Raw genomic sequence first — 17,620 nt, 5'->3', positions numbered from 1 at the left:
GTATAATGCATTGTTAAATCAGAGGAAATTCTCCAAAGTCTCCTCGCTCATGAATTATGCACTAGATACAGGACTATCTTGCTGGATAAACTTGCCAGTGTTGGTCCTTTATAATGCGTAGTGAGGTCAAGGATTTAAAAGACAACTGTCTTGCAAACCACTCTCCATTTAGTGAATAAACCCCTAGGGCCCGAGAGACAAGATATTTGCTATACATAATAATTCGAGAAGGATATAATATATATGAGTTTTACAGATGCTTGTCAAACTAAATTAATGTTAAGTAAATGTAGTATTATTTCTGTCAAAATCTAGATTTAACAGAATATTCACAAAACAGTCAAGAAAATATACCAAAATATCAAAATCACTGAAATATAAGGTCACATATTTCGTGCTCAGAGGCAGTGGGTTTGTGTATGGTTATGCCTATTCCATGCCAAACCTGCTCACATACTACACAGTCCCAGCCCCTTCTTATAACCCGAACCTCCAGAAACTGACTTTGCCGTGGCCAGACCTGGCACCGCTCACTGACGGTTTCCATCAAAAAAAGGAGGAAGAGTGCCCTAAGAAAGAGATTTGGGTTGCCAGGTGTCCAGCACTCCAGAACTCATCAAAACTGGCAAACTGAGGTTGTAAGCTCGTACGAGCAAGGCGGTCTTCTGCTTCAGCACAGCGCATCTTAATATGTTATTGTTATTTTTGTATGCTGTCAATTTTAATGTTATTGTTATTTTTTCCTGTAACATATTGTTACAGAATCTGCAGCGCTACATAAATAAATGTAAAAATTATGGCTCCACCACCGTTCTAAGTGCAGTATTTGTCCTGTGTAATTGTCACGTAACTTTATATTCAGTGCTGAGCGATACTGCCTTGTCTCTCTCTGCCAGAGCCTGGACACGGATATAGATCTGTTTGTTTAACAAAGACATAAGGCAATGACAGATAGTGGAGCTTACAGTACGATCAGTTACAAAGTCCTACTTTCCACAGGTACAGAAAGAAAATACCATCCTAAGCTGGGCAAGTGTTAAAGGGACACTCCATCCATCATAAGCACTTTGTGGACCCTTTAAATTTCTGTGGTGTTGCTTTTGGAAATCCATTGGGGGGGTTTTTCCAGCTCTATATGAATTTCCCCCTTCCCCGGGGGCAGCTATTTTCCATACAGGAGATATGTTAAGTAAAACACATCTCTCTTCCCGTGATATAGTTACCGTCAGTCCAGTACTGGGTTGCCAGACGCTGCAGGCGGGGGGCTATCCAAGCAACCAATCAGTGGCAAGAAATGTCGGACCATGGAGGATTCATGCATTAAAACGATATTTAACGCGTGAATTTTGTTTTCTAGGCAGTGTAATTGTTTCACAGATACTTCATTTTAATGCAAAAAGGTAGCTAAACTAGCGCTTTTAATTAATATCCCTGTTTTGCTGGGAAACGGCACTTGTTTAATTTCCCGTATAGCTCCGAGCTGCACTGCTGGGTGTAGTGTGCATGTGCGCACCATTGTGTGTGCACATGCACGGGCACTGAAGCATGCATTCATGCCCTTTCAATATATTCTCCCCTAGCACCTGCTTTGCACAATAACCGTCTAAATTGCTAAGCAGGCAGGGGAGGGAAGTTATAATAATAGTGCAGATTCTGAGAAAAAGGTAATTAGGGATACATTTCCCCACGGTTCTACACATTACATATATGTGTGTACATATACATGCCTACATGTATGTTTCTTATTTTAGTTTGCAAACATAGATTACACATGTATTTAGTGTATAGAACTGAAAAACGTATTTAGGAAAAGTGTTAGACTATAACTTGTTGCTGAATGGTTGCTCTGTGAAAAGGTGGAGCGAGAGAAAACATCAGAGCAGGAAAATGATAATGTTGACTTCTGCCACAGAGCTGCACTCTAGACCTTGTGTGCAAGGTAAGGGAGGGAGAGATTTGAGAGATATAGTGTAGATGGGACCAGGGAAGAGAAGAAGAGAGAGAAAGATAGGAGGGGAGATTAGAGAAGGAGAGGGTGAGAGAAAAAAGGGAGGGTGAGTAAGAGGAAAAGAAGGAATGGGTGAGGAAGAGGAAAAAAAGAAGGGGATGGTTAGAAAGGGAAACAGAAGGTGACAGAGTGAGTGTATGTAGAGTGGGTGTGCCCGTGCGAATGGTGTTTGTGGGTGTTAGCATGTGTGTGAGTGTGTGTGTGTGTCAGGGGTCAGCTCCTAGGAGAATTGCCCCTGGGAGATAGGAGATAGAATGTATGATTCTCTTCTTTCAATACACTTTCAATAAACATATTTACTTATGCCTCAAGCATTTAAAGGTAATGCTCCGTACACTCTGAACTTGATATTCTTTAGAAATAAATATATCATTGTTAGTCACTTCTCTAATCATGTAAATGTGTGCATCATACTGATTTTTTTCGGGGCCCACTTTTCATGTGACACAAAAGCAGGCACTTATAGGTTGTTGCCAAAGAAACGTAAAACAACTTCCAATCTTTGTGATTAAACCTTCAAAGGAGAGATTAAAATGATAGATGTGCTAGTTTTTATTATATTAACCCCTTTGCAACCAATGGGCAGAAAAAACCAAGACAAATATGTTCAGGGGGCCTGATGGGATACACCTCAAGTTATTATAAGAGCTTGGCTATGTACTAGCAAAACCGTTACCGGATTTATTTAACCAATCATTGGTAACGGGAGTCGTCCCAGGGGATTGGAAATTAGCGAATGTTGTGCCCATTCACAAAAAAGACAGTAGGGAGGAGTCGGGCAACTACAGGCCAGTAAGTCTTCAATGTTGTTGAATGGATTGGGCAGCGGCTGAGTGACAGACAACAGAGTGTTGTAGTGAATGGTGTATATTCAGAGCAAGGTCTTTTTACCAGTGGGGTACCTCAGGGATCTGTACTTGGACCCATTATCTTTAATATGTTTATTAGTGATATTGCTGAAGGCTTTGATGGTAAGGGTGATAAGGGCTGTCTTCTTGCTGACGACACAAACATTTTCAACAGGGTTGATATTTCTGGAGGGATAAGTAAAATGACAAATGGTTTAAACTGGAAAAATGGTCAGAGCTGTGGCAACTGGCATTTAATGTGGATAAATGCATCTGGGCATAGAAATACTGTCCTAACCTCAACGTGCAAGGAAAGGGATTTAGGGGTAATTATTTCAGAGGGTTTAAAGGTAGGTAGACAATGCAGTAGAGCAGCAGGTAATGCTAGCAGAATGCATGGTGGTATAGTAGTAGAGAGAGGGAAGCGATCATGCCGTTGTACAGAGCACTGGTGAGACCTTACTTGGAGTATTGTGTACAGTACTGGAGACCGTATTCAGAAAAGTTCAGAGAAGGGCTACTAAACTGGTTTAGGGATTGCAGGATAAAACATGCCAGGAAAGGTGAAATAATATTTACATGTATAGCTTGGAAGAAAGATGAGACACGGGACACGAAAAACATTTAAATACTTAACGGGAATCAACATGAGAAAGGAAGAGAGTTTATTTAAAGGAGAAATACTACCACAACAAGAGGACATAGTCTTAAGCTAGAGGGGCAAAGGTTTAAAAATAACATAAGGAAATATTACTTTACTGAAAAGGTAGTGGATACACGGAATAGCCTTCCAACAGAAGTGGTAGATGTTACTACAGTGAAGGCGTTTAAGCAAGTATGGGATAGGCATAAGGCTAAGCTAGATATATGCTAAGGCCACGGACTAAGGAAAGTATTCAGAGGTTGGGCAGACTGGATGGGCCGACTGGTTCTTATCTGCCAACATTTTCCATGTTTCTATATATATATATAGATATGGATACATAAGCACGTGCCCGTCCGTGGTATGGCCAGTGACCTCTGATCACCATGGAATTGTAAAGCAGACTTTGTTTTAGCATGATAGTGAGCAGTATATCAGACACACAAGGTACACAATAAACGCAGGCAGATGCTGCACAAGGTTTTAACCATTACTGGTAGACAGTACTTCCCAACCTCTTAGGTTTTTAATGGAGTCAGGCATTCAAATATTCATTTAACCTTCTACTGTAACCGTGTTATTACTACCAGTTGCGGCTACATCTTTTTATTTGTCACAGGGAGGTGTCGTGTCTCTATTTAGCATCCTTATGTTCCCCATAGCCAGGAATCATTACATTTTTGTCCTTTTAATTGATTTCCTTCTTGCCAAGATGAATTAGTATATAGGGTTAATCCCTATAGAAAGGAATGCATCTAGATTTCATTATTTTTAAATTCATACCGACCAGCCGGAAAAAATGGGTGGCAAGAATAATCTCACAGCAGTGTACAATGGAGAAATAAAAGAAAATATTAAATGATTGATTACGCTTTAGGAAAGAACAATCTAAGCACCTTCGCAGATGAAAATGGGAGTCCATTAAGCTAACCTGCCCCTACTACAGATAATGTGACTAGAATACGCTTAGGAACCAAGCAGCAGAGCACCTATTCAGAGAAGAGGTACATTCTTGCATTACATTTTATTTATGCTAAAAGCTAGACAATAGCGACATAAAGAGAAGCATATTCACAAATAGCAAGAAAACACAAGAAAAGAGGGTTAATGAAAATTATGAAGGAGAGCTTGGGTGACAGTATCTGTGACATCATGTAAGGCAGGTGGGAAGTACAGCTATGGAGACGTTCAGGCAGGAGAAACAAGGACCACATCCTACCCTTTCACACAAACCACTCATCCCAAGAGAACTGACAAACGCTGATGAAATCCAGATACCTCCTGGAGGAAATCGGGATTTAACTGAACTCCTCGGAGCTTCTCATGCACCGAAACACCAACAATAAAAGCCATATCTGGTCTAACTCTGGCAGGACGATCGATCCCACCTGAGATGCCTCCTCCGATGACAATGACATCATAGGTGATGCTCATGGCTGCTTTCGTCAAGTCTCCTGATCGTCTGTTTTCAGGCAGATTTTCAGAGGTGCTTCTCCTCTCTAAAGGGAGCGCTTGACAAGCACAGCCTCAAGCATTTTTCCTGTAAAAGCCCTATTACTAGCAGGCCATAGGCTGGAGCAGCCGTACAACGCACGTGATTGGCTGGATTCCGATATGGGCGTTAACCTTAGACTTGTACTTGGAAGTTATCCGAAATCAACAAGTATCCTCTGGTTGCTTACAAAGTCACTTGATCTAAACGAGCTGTTGCGTAACATTTTGCCTCTAACTTTAAAATACTTTTCAGATAATGATATTAAGTACAGAACAGGAAAAAAAAAGTTTATTTTAAATAAAGAGAAACGTTAAAAGAAGGCTCATACTCTAAAACTAGAATATTGGGGGAATTTATTTTAAGGACATTTAAGGAAATTTTACTTTACTGAGATAGTGGTAGATAAGTGGAACAGCTTCCCAGCAGAAGTGGTACAGGCTAAGACAGTGAGGGAAGTGATCCTTGATCAAAGCCTTGATTAACAGTTTTGTATAAGGAGAAATGGGCATACTAGATGGCCCAAATGATCCTTACCTGCCGTCAGATACCATGTTTCTATCAATTACCGTATTGGCTCGGATATAGGCCGCCCCCGTATATAGACCGCACCCTAAAAGTTTGGTGCTTTTTTAAAGAAAAAGTTTTTTCATTACAAACATGAGTAGCAGGGGCGTACCTAGAGTATTTGGCACCTGGGGCGGATCCTGTATGTGGCACCCCCCCCAAACACTTTAAAACTGCATAGCTTCTATCGTTATATACTGGCGCAGACATTGAAGGTGGTACAGCATTACTGTTATCATTATATACTGAGGCAGACATTGACGGTGGTACAGCATAACACCCACCACTATATACTGAGGCAGACATTGACGGTGGTACAGCGTTACACCTATCACTATATACTGCGGCAGACATTGATGGGGGTACAGCATAACACCTATCACTATATACTGAGGCCGACATTGACGGGGGTACAGCATAACACCTAACACTATATACTGAGGCAGACATTGACGGTGGTACAGCGTAATCCCTATCACCATACATTGAGCCAGACACTGACAATAGTGCAGCATAACTCCTATCACTGTATAGTAACCCAAACATTGATGTGGTGTAGGCCTACCACTTCATTGTCTGGCTTAGGGATGCACCGAAACGGAAATTCTGGACTGAAACCGAAAATCCAGCATTTACCTGTCCGAAACCAAATATGACCCCCCACTCACACTTTTATTTAAAGTAAGTAACACAGCAAAATAGGGCAAAAAAATTCAATAACAATATTAATATATATATATATATGATTGTTAACAGCAATCACACTCCTATCATGCCCAGGCATACCAAGATTCCAGCACGTACTAGCTGACTTGGCATGATAGGAGTGTGATTGCTGTTATATATATATATATATATATATATTGTTATTAATATTATTCACATGTGAACTCAGCACTGGAGGCATAGAATCAGACATACAAATCCCGTATTTGCAGGTATACAATAATAATGTATGGAAACATAGCAAGAGATAAAACTACAGGCATAGATGATAGGTTGCACAACCCAAAGCCAGCTCTGGCATCCACACTGCCCACATAGAACCTGACCAGCACCCAGATTACACACATAGGATTTACCATCTTTGTCCCCAAACAGCCCAGCATGAGTCAACTTTGTCCCCAAACAGCCCGGCCTGTGCCATCTTTGTTCCATAAACACCCTGCCTGTGTCATCTTGGTCCCCAAGGCTCAAACATCCTGCTCGTGCCATCTTTGCCTTTCCACAAATCAATTATACATCTATCATACACACAAACACTTTAACAGTCACTCATTAATTCACACTTTCATTCACATAATTAATTCACACAATCATGTATTCTCTCTCATTCACACAAATTTACACATTCATTAATGCATTCTCACAAACTCATTAATTATCTCCCTCATTCAGACAATTCATCCACACATTCATTCACTCTCTCACTCATTCTCACTATCTACCTTTCCCCCTTTTCTACCCCTTCTCACTATCTACCCCCCTCCCTCCTCACTATCTACCCCCTCCCTCCTCACTATCTACCTCCTCCTCACTATCGACCCCCTCCCTCCTCACTATCTATCCCCTCCCTCCCTCCTCACTATCTACCTCATCTCTTCCTCCTCACTATCTACCCCCCCTCCCTCTTCACTATCTACCCCCTCCCACCTCACTATCTATGCCCTCCCTCCCTCCTCACTATCTACCCCCTCCCTCCTCACTATCTACCCCCTACCTCCTCACTATCTACCCCCCTCTTAGACATAGCAATAGCGGGGTACCTCTTATATAGAAAAGGCAGAAAGGGCAAGAAAGGAGGAAATGTGGTCCTATATGTGAAAAATAACATAAAATTTCACCAAGTTCACAAGTTGGCGAGGAGAACATAAAGTCTGTTTGGGTTACATTATAGTTTGGTAAAAGTACTGTAACTCGTGTAGGTGTGATTTATAGACCCCCAGGACAAGTAGAAGAACTAGATAATCTACTAAATGAGGAAATAACTAAAATGACAGTAAAGGAGGAAGTTATAATCATGGGTGACTTTAATCTTCCTGATGTCAACGGAAAAAAACAAAGTAGCTGGATGTGCCCAGAATGGAGATATGCTAAACTCCCTACTGGGATTATCTTTAAAACAAGTAGTTGAGGGACCTCAGTTAGGAAAAAAGACTGAGTCATTTGAGTTTATCGAGGGGGAGGTTCTACTTTAGTTGTCTAAGGTAAAGACAAATAAGTCAGTGGGGCCTGATGGGATACACCCCAAGTTATTAAAAGATTAAAAGAGCTTAGTGATATATTAGCAAAAGCATTACCGGATTTATTTAACCCCTTATCATCCTATTTACAATAAAAAAATAATAAAACATGGTAAAAATTTGAAAAAAAAACACCTTTTATGATTTTTTTGGAAAAAAGTTTACTCACCTACAAAAGCAAGTAAAAAAAACCCAGCTAAATAGATTCTACCATTTGTCCTGAGTTTAGAAATATACCCAGTGTTTTTATGTTTTTTTTGCTGTTTTTTGTAAATTATAGGGCAATAAGTACAAGTAGCGTTTTATGATTTGCAAACCATTTTTTTTCCCAAATCTGGTCATTCTCTTTGGAACATCTTTGAAGCCGGCTAATTCAGTTTACCCCATCAAACCATATATTTTTGAAAACTAGACACCCACAGATATTTCAAATGCTGGTATTAAAAAAGCCTTTGTCCCAAAATGTACTACGAGAAAGAAACAGTCTTGTCATCAAGGGGTAAAAGGATAGGAATGTTGAACATCTGAAGTCACATGGGTTTCAAGATCAAAAACAACATGTCATAAAAAGCAGACCAGACTACCATCATTCATGAACAGCAAGAAGAACACTTTATTGTACAGAAGTTACCATATTTATACATATTGTTATCTCATCTCTTAATAGAAAGTAAACAGGGGAATAATGGGACATGAGAGGATTAGTTCTTTAATCCCTTTACTGGTCTCTTCAACTGGGCACTAACATACTCTAAGACCATACAGTAGATACTGTGATGCTGTATACCCCAGGGAGATGATTAGTTTGGCATTTGGGTACAGGTGCTGTGCAGATCATACACATGGGTCCCTGGGGTGGAGAAATTGGAGAGCATGGTGGGCCAATGCTCTGTTCCCCGTTCTGTGGAAAATCCATGTCGGCTTTTCCAATAGGTTAGAGGTCTGCAGGATCCGGCCCGGGATTGCTATGGGGCCTGCATCAGGCACAGGTACTGGGCATTAAAACCCCCTGTAGCCTGATGATCGGAGAGACTGCTGGGGGAAGAGGACGTTCCCTGCGCTCCCAGGGCAAGGAGAGGCCCTGAAGAAGACCATCCCTGAGCCAAGTGAGGCATTACCTACCTGGACTTTTTGTGTGCTGTCTGGGGAAGGTTTTCCAGAGCCTGGCTTAGCGTTGGATAAGTTAGTGTGTGATTAGGCTGGTCAGCCTGGGCCAGCATAGTTTAGTTAGAGAGGGCTTCACTTGGGAGCTAGGTTTTTCTTTTTATGACATGGCTCAGCATGGGTATGCCTGTACCAGCTTTTCTGCTCCCTCAATGTGTGTGTGGGGGGGTTGGTCGAGCTGGCATTGGGCCCACGGGGGCTCCGTTATGCCAATGTCTCTACTGGCGCTGGCTGCTTCAGTTGCTTGTGGAGCTTGCCTTAGCACAACCCACTTAACAAGTGTATGGCACTTGTCAAATACCCCAGTTATCTTCTTTTTAATAATATGTATTTTTAAGGGATATTTCCTGTGACCATTATCGAAGTTATCGGAGTCCATGCGTTTGAAAAACCTGGCCTTTGAAAAAAGTAATGCAAACCAACTGTAGGACCTATTCCAGGCACCAATCCTGGTCTACAAGTTGTGCCAAATTAAAAAGTAGTAATTCCCGGTACACTTATCATTCCAAAGTTCATAAGTGAAAAGTTCTTTATGAAATTACCTAATTTAAACTTACACAAAATAATTAAGATATAAAAATGTATGAAATGGTGTGCTTACACACGTTATATGCAGATTTAAGAAAGTGATGCCTGTTTTACCTTCATCTCAGTACGCTTAGCAAGAAAAATGAGAATCATGGTTGAACAAACATGGCTAAAATGTTCACAAGGGTGTGAAAAACTCTAATCATGAAGGGGTTAAAGAAAATGACTCAAAAAGACTCAATCTTAGATTACAGTCGTCAATTTCTAACAACAGATAAAAATAAAATCTATGAACTGAGTTGAGCAGCTGCTTAATTTAAGCCGGACCCTTTATCCAAACATTCCTTATGTGCCAGAAATTTTTGAACAGTGTGTTTATTTGAATCCAAAAGAGTTAAAGGAAACTCAACTGCATACCCTCACTTCAGCATCTCAGTGTCTTTTTTGGCATTTTTTCTATAGAATGTCTTTCTTTTCAGGGCCTCTCAGGGAGGCCCTCTTTTCCTCTGTCATGGACAATCAAGAATTCTCTCACATTTTTCTACAGAATGTTTACTCTTTTCTGGGCCTCGCAGGGAGGCCCTCTTCTTTTTCCTCTCTCAGGGACAATCAAGAAATCTCTCCATTAACTCATCCCTTCTTACAGGTGAAGGAACCTGGAGCTGGCCTTTCATAGAGCATACTCAATTCAGGTTTCTGCAAACTTACGTTAACATTTCTTTAGTAAATGAAGACTCAATTACGGAGAGGAGGTATCAAATGCATACCCCTGAACAATTAGGTGTTCACAGAGACACCACTGAAGTATTGTGGGCATATGTGGTCACTAAGAGGAAACTCTGGGTCGCTCCCCGCTTACTTCCTCATTAAAAATATTGTGTGGCCACAACATCGGCAGGACCGCTCACCTACATCAGCAGGACCACCCGCAGATTTCAGTGGGACCCCCTACATGCATCCCGCAAGGGAGGCTTCAGATAGCCGAAGCCAGAATGTTCCATGGTTGTGGAGCAGGGCCAGCTCTACAGGTGCGCAGGAAAGGAAGACTCACTACCTGCCCACTTTAGCCACCTCACATCAGAGATCACATAGGTACTGCAGTGGAGTTCTGTGCTGCAATAACACAGACCTCCATTGATTATACAGCTGCCTGGGTTGATCAGAAGATGTCTCTAACCAACCCATAATAGCCACTACCAGCTACAAAACAGGTATTATCCCACAAAAACTGGGACTGTTGGGAGGTATGCAAATTGAAAAAAAAGTAATTTGTTCTTCTACTGACAACAAAATATTTGGATTAAAAATTACTCACCAGAGAATCCTTTTTATTGAAGCTTAAATGAAAACTCATTAATGGAAGCTAATAATGATGCCACAGTTCTCGTGCAGTCAGGCCCGGACTGGGACAAAAAATAGGCCCGGGCATTTAACCCAGAGCAGCCCATTTTTATTTATTTATTTATTTATTGTTAAAGCCCACCCTTCATGTACCATCTTTGCATTTACTCACTCATTCACACAAATCATTAACACATTCATTAATGCAGTCTCACAAATCATTCAAGCAATTCATCCACACATGAATTCATTAATTGTTATACGCATTCACACAATTCATCCACACATTTATTGATTCATTCATTCTCATACGCATTCACACTACCCCTTCTCCCCATCTTATCTGCCCCTTCTATGTTCCCCCTTTTCACTATGTACCCCCTTCCCCACTTCTCAATATGTATCCCCTCTCCCCATTTCTCACTATCTAACCTCCTCTGCTCCTTCTCACTGCACCCCCTCCCTCACCCTACTTACATTGTTGCTGGAGCAAGCAGCAACTGCGACCGGGCCGGATTGACTTAGGGGCTGATGGAGCTGCAGCTCCAGGCTCCTACCTTAAAATAGGCCCAGTCAGGACCGGACTGACTGGGCCTATGTGGACCTGCCCCTTAAGCCCGCCGCAACTGCGACCGGGTCCGCCACTCTAAGGGGCCGGGAAGTGGCGGACCACATAGGCCCAGTCAGTCCGGTCCTGACTGGGCCTATTTTAAGGTAGAAGCCTGGAGCTGCAGCTCCATCAGCCCCTAAGTCAATCCGGCCCTGCCGCGGCCCGGCCCACCAGGCAAATGCCCGGTGTGCCCGATGGCCAGTCCGGGCCTGCTTGCACTCATTACAAAGTGGTCAGCACAAGATAAAATCTGTTTTCAGAAGAGATTTGGAAACATTTCATGTTACTGTCTTCTAGAATTAGTACCATGGAATATATTAATAATTAGGAAACCAGTGGATTAGTAAAATATCCAAACCAATATATACAGTAGTTCTGTTGAATGCCCTAAAATTTTTTAGTACACTAATACACACACAAAGTGTTGATATTCCCCTTGCTTTTTGAGTATTTTCCCTTGTGTGGTAATTAACACACACAGGATCCACAGCTCAATGCATTGCAGTCCATCTGGTGCTAATTATACAATCCTTTGCCATGCATTGAAAAACACAAAGAAGACATTTAAGATCGAGATTATAGGGCATGTGAACAGCATTATTAACTTTCCTGTTATAGAAGTTGCAACAAAAGTCTATATGCTATGCAGTGGCACTTCACAAACAAACGTGTCTGTGACACAAATGCAGAGCTGTACAAGTACCCAGTATCTATCTATCTATCTATCTATCTATCTATCTATCTATCTATCTATCTATCAACAGTGGCACACTAAGGCACATTCATTCCACTTAGCAAGGGGGCACTCCAGGCCCCGCACCCCCAAGGGGCCAGGTGAGGCAAGCCATAAGATCTCACGTCACCAGCCCAGTTTAATTAGGAAGCACAAGTCTGTGAGGCCATGGTTGGTTGCGAACACTGTGGTAACTTTTAAGAGCACTGCCTGGTTCCTCATTGGCCAATTGGGCAATTCTCTTGTTCTCCTGTACTTCTAAGCAGTCGCCCTTCTTCTATTTGCACCATATAAGAGTGAGCCTTTTGCCCATATTTTTCCACAGGCTGTATTTGCACACAGCACTTTCTTTGGAGGACTGGCAGACCTTTTACCTTTGTTGTAATAGTGTTCCTGCTGTTTTTGGTTTTCCTTCAGCCTCACTTTTGTCTGACCCATTTTTTTAATGCAGTTTTTCAACCAATTGGCTGAACAATCTTGGTTTGCCTACTAATAAGCCTTTGTGCTGGACCACTGGACAAACCCTGGGTTAGTGTATTGCATTGATCCAATAAAGACATATACAGATATATATCTGTCCCTACTTGCTTTGCCTTCTCCATGCGTTTCTTTACAGTTTTGACTGCAGACTCTGCTTTTCCATTATTTTGCGGGTATCCTGAAGATGAAGTCTCATGGTCAAAGTCTCACTCTTTACTGAAAATTTTCAGCATTGTCTGAAAGCAGGATGCCTGGAATGCCATTTCATGCAAAACAGGCTTTTAGAATAACTTGTTTGGGATCTAGTATCATTTAAATAGTCCACTTCCCAAAATTGTTAACAGTTATAAAAAGTCCTTGTTATCCTAAGTGAACCAATCTTTGCCCAATGTCTTTTTTGGAATGCCATGTGGGTGCAGTGTTTCCTTACTTTGCTTGTCTTGCCAACATTGACATATACTACACGCAGTGGCGTCGCTACAGGGGGGCAAGGGGGGGCAATTGCCCCCCCCAGGTTATTCCTTGCCCCCTCTGTTGCCCCCCCGCCGAATTTGGAACCATCCAGCGGATTGCCCAGGACAGTCACACAATGGGACTTTAAATCCTGGGCAGCCTGAATCGCTTTTTTTTTTTTTGGGACGCGGAGTAGAGAGAGAGAGGGGCGCCTAGCAACCGCTCGGTCCCCCTCACTCTCCTCCACGAGGCCTCTACATCCGCCGCAGTGCCAGCGTTTCATACTGAGCGCCGGTATATGACATCATATCCGGCGCTCAGGAGTGAAGACAGAAGCCTCGTTCTCCCGCCGCAGGACTTTAAAGGTGAGTGAAATACAAAGGGGGTGAGTAGGGAAAGAGGAGGGAGAGGGGTTAGAAAGTGATAAGGGAGGGAGAAGGGGTAGAAAGTGATAAGGGAGGCAGAAGGGGTAGAATGTGATAAGGGAGGCAGAAGGGGTGGAATGTGATAAGGGAGGCAGAAGGGGTAGAAAGTAATAAGGGAGGGAGAGGGGGTACATGTTAATGAGTGAGTATGAATTAATGTGTGGATGCAATGTGTGAATGCGTGAGAGTATGCATTAATGTGTGAATGAATTGTCTGAATGAGGGAGAGCATGAGTTAATATGTGGATGAATTGTCTGAATGAGGAAGAGCATGAGTTAATATGTGAATGAATTATCTGAATGAGGGAGAGCATGCGTTAATATGTGGATGAATTGTCTGAATGAGGGAGAGCATGAGTTAATATGTGGATGAATAGTCTGAATGAGGGAGAGCATGAGTTAATGAGTATGTGTGTATCATAGATGTGTAATTGTGGAAGGGCAAAGATGGCACTCACCGATGGCAGTTGGAATTATTTAATTTATACTTATCCAGAGATAAAATGCCCTCCTTAAATTGTAGTGACTTCAGGGGACAAAACATTCAAGGCCCTGAAATCATTTAGTGGAAAAGTTGAGGTATTGTGTTATTTATGCTATAATATTTATTTAGAGGATTAGTCGTACTAAATTGTGGCTTCAGGCTTCCCATGTTGAATGACCGAGTATTATGTTAGTCCAATAACAAAAGTATCATTCCATAGCACATTAATTTTGGCAATATATATATATATATTCTCAGTGGTATGATTTAATGGTGGAAATTATGAATGCCCCCCAGTTTGACTGTGGTATCTTGTGTGCCCCCCCTATATATTGTTTCTAGAGTCGCCACTGACTACACGTCTTGATAAAGGTTTTTAACTGTTCATTCATTCCATGCTAATACACACACTTGCATGATGTACAAATTACAGAAATTTTTAAGCCATGGAAAAAAATGTCTCTTTTGCAGAAAAATTGAAATTGAAAAAAATGCATTCTCAGTATTTAAATTGTGTTCCAGGATTTGCTTGTCTTCAGGTGCAAAAGCTTGAAATGATTTGAGACTTTATGTAAATTTTCAGAAGTCTTTCATTAAGGTCCTCATGTTCTATAGTTTAAATACCATGTCATGAATATATTAGTTATTGTAAAAGAACATATTTCATATTCCATATCTTTTTCCAGAGGGGCCATTAGGGACATTATTCTCGTTTTTTGTTTTCTATATCTAATATAGTGAAATGCATATATCGCATACTGAAACGCATATATCATATACATAAACACATATATCTCATAGTGAAAAACATAAAACTAAAATAACGTCCCTTACGGTCCCTCATAGTTTCTGCAATAGATTGCTTTATGGACTCAAACATTGTTTGCGGGTTGCTCTGTCCATTCACATCTGTAGGTTAGGGCATTTTGTTGACTTTTCTGGATCCATTTTTAAGCTATGAGATGTTAGATGTCCAGTGTATGGCAATTCGTTCAACTTAAGTTTCCATTTTTACAGATATTTTAGCCTTTGAAAGATTTGGTAAAATATCATTAATTGTAGGGAGTGGATAATGTTTTTTCAGAGCCTTATTTTTGGGGGTTTTGGGTCAATACAGATTCTTAATTTTTGTCGATGATTTATTTTTACTAGGCTACTTCAACCTGTGCTCTGTTGTACTGGGACTATTATACCTCTTTTCTAAAGGTCCTCGAGTTCTGCTTTCAAAGGGTTTACTATGGACACAGGCACTCTCCTTTTGGGTAATCTTGCTGGTTCAATGCTAATATTCACTTCTAATTTATATTTACCTTCCAGATGTCCATCTCCCTCATAGACACCTGAGAATTTTGCTTGCAATGTATGCAGATCCATTGGTGCCTTGTTTGCTTTGGTCCTGTGTGACAATCCATTACCATACTGTAGCAAAATTGCACTGGACAGCTTTCATGCTCACCTTCTTTTACCACTGTAAAGTCCATCCTATAATTTATTGCTACATAATTTTGTTCAGTTTAATTCTGCACTTACCCAAAGGTTTAAGAATGCTTTTATTGTATATAATCAGTACTTGATCTGTAGGTTGTTTGTCGAGTCTTATTGAGCAGATGGGATGGAATATCATTGCAGCTTGCACCACTAGTAGCGCATTAGGAGCGCGGCAGCATGCAGTGATATGGTGTGTGCATGGTAAGAGTGTGACTTTCTGTACCCCACAAAGCATCGTGACTGGTAGTTAGGTACAGACAGGCAAATAAAGATACAAGAGGCTGTAGGTGTGTATATACAAATAACAGTATATATTGCAGTGTGCTGGCAGAACAGGAGAAACAGGACTAGTCAATAAGCGTGATAAAGGCACAAAGGCAGATGCACCATGCCAGGATACAGACTTCAGATATGGGGCAATGGAGGGAACTTCGGGGGGACCATGGAGCGGACTTCGGATAGGGGACCACGGAGACGAGGAACACAGCTGGCACACGGCAGGCAGCCCTCAGGCAGGGCACACGCAGTCAGGCAAGCCAGGTCAATACCAGGAGATCACAGGAACAAACGCCAAACCGGAAACCGAGAGCAAGGTCTGGACAAGCCGGGTCAAAATGGGTGGGATACAACAGCAAGGAACAACACAGGACCAGGAAGCAGAAAAACAGCAAAGCTAAATACACATCAATGCAATGGCCCAGACTGGAGGGCAGAGCAGGCATATAAGGGCAGGGCTACATATAAGGGCAGGGTAACGTGGCTCAGCTGTTCCAAGTAATAAGAAATAGGTGCTCTTGAGTGGGAAGAGTGGCCACTAGTGGCTGCAGGTAGACACAACAATGTATAATTATCACATAGTCCAGGCTGGCAGGGTGGAACCCTGACAGTGTGTGTTAGAGAATGTTAAGGTGTTGGCGTGGTATTTTATGGGGCGCCAATTAAATCTTGCACCCAGGTACCAGTAACCTAGGCTTGCCTATGCCTAATACATTTCGCAAAGAGCGGATAATGTTTTGTGTGCATGAGTGTTCATTAGTCCTTAAAGTCACAATAATGTTCCCATAAAACAGCAAAAGATGAGTTCAGAAATTTAAATTGTGTACATGAAACAAAAAAACATAAAAACAAAAATTCTATGCAAAAGGGAAAAAATAATGGGCACAAAAGAGTAGTCTTGCCTAGGGTCCTTGGTAGACAACTCAGCACACTGCCATTGTCATTTATACTAACTATTCTTAAACTTTTGCATATTCACCTACATCTAAAATAACTATCAAGACTTACAAAAAGATGTCATATTTGTTGAGATTGTTGAAATTACTAAAGTGGAGAAGGCAGGACTCAATGACCATTGTTTAATATTCAGTTTATTGAATAATTCTTTTCAGGAAAAATAACAGCAACATTAAAACACTATCTCTACTCTCTGAGCTTTTTCTCCTCATCTATGCTGTTGCTCTAGTAACTTTAATCAGTCACCCTTGCTATTGTTCTGTAATACAGATGAATAGATGTAATTATATATAAGATGTGACATGTCCTTAAAGCTGCTGGTTGTCATAGAAACAAGTCAGTATAGTATGACATTAGTCTTATAAAAATATTTTGCAAGTCTGAATAGCAAGAATCGCACAGTGGACAAAACAGAAAATGTTTTATTTCCTGTGTGTGTTAAAAAGGCAACACATTTTTAATATTGTAGCATATCCATTGTATTTTAATCAAGTAGTTTTATTATGTGAATAAGAAGTGTCCTGATGGTTCATCATGGCTTTGGGTAAGTGTCTTGTCTTGCAGTGAATGCATTCCTTGAGGAATGAGCCTTAATTAATTCCTGCCTGTAACAATAATGATTTGTCAATGAGGCTTTTGAAAAAGTATACCTTAAAAGACAGTGCAGAGAACAGACTCTTTATTATTAATATTAATAACTATGGATTGAAAACATATTTCCCTGATGGATTCATAGTAGAATAGATGTGAAAGAGTATAAGAATTAGCAAGCCATATTAGGAACTTCATTTCTACCTAGGAATGCTTGTTCCACTTATGCCAGCACTTTTTTAGATCTTGTATAATAGCTATTGTGGAATCTGGTGCCATAGTTTTTAAT

General features: G+C 41.1%; 1 protein-coding gene across 1 annotated transcript in view; it reads right to left on the bottom strand.

The window, feature by feature from the left end:
* Positions 1-4,936, bottom strand: part of LOC149278378 (amine oxidase [flavin-containing] A-like) — a 29,210-nt gene extending 24,274 nt beyond the window's left edge. Inside the window, exon 1 of the mRNA XM_089502055.1 lies at positions 4,888-4,936. Coding sequence (XP_089358181.1) covers positions 4,888-4,933 — 46 coding nt within the window. The 5' untranslated portion in view covers positions 4,934-4,936. The remainder of the gene's footprint in view (positions 1-4,887) is intronic.
* Between the last annotated feature and the right edge of the window lie 12,684 nt (positions 4,937-17,620).

Source organism: Sceloporus occidentalis, unplaced genomic scaffold, assembly GCF_023333645.1.
Source record: "Sceloporus occidentalis isolate IW3139 unplaced genomic scaffold, rSceOcc1.0.p SCAF_192, whole genome shotgun sequence".
Classification (NCBI taxonomy): domain Eukaryota; kingdom Metazoa; phylum Chordata; class Lepidosauria; order Squamata; family Phrynosomatidae; genus Sceloporus; species Sceloporus occidentalis.
Note: the sequence above shows the minus strand (reverse complement) of the source record. Positions and strands in the feature narration are given on the sequence as shown.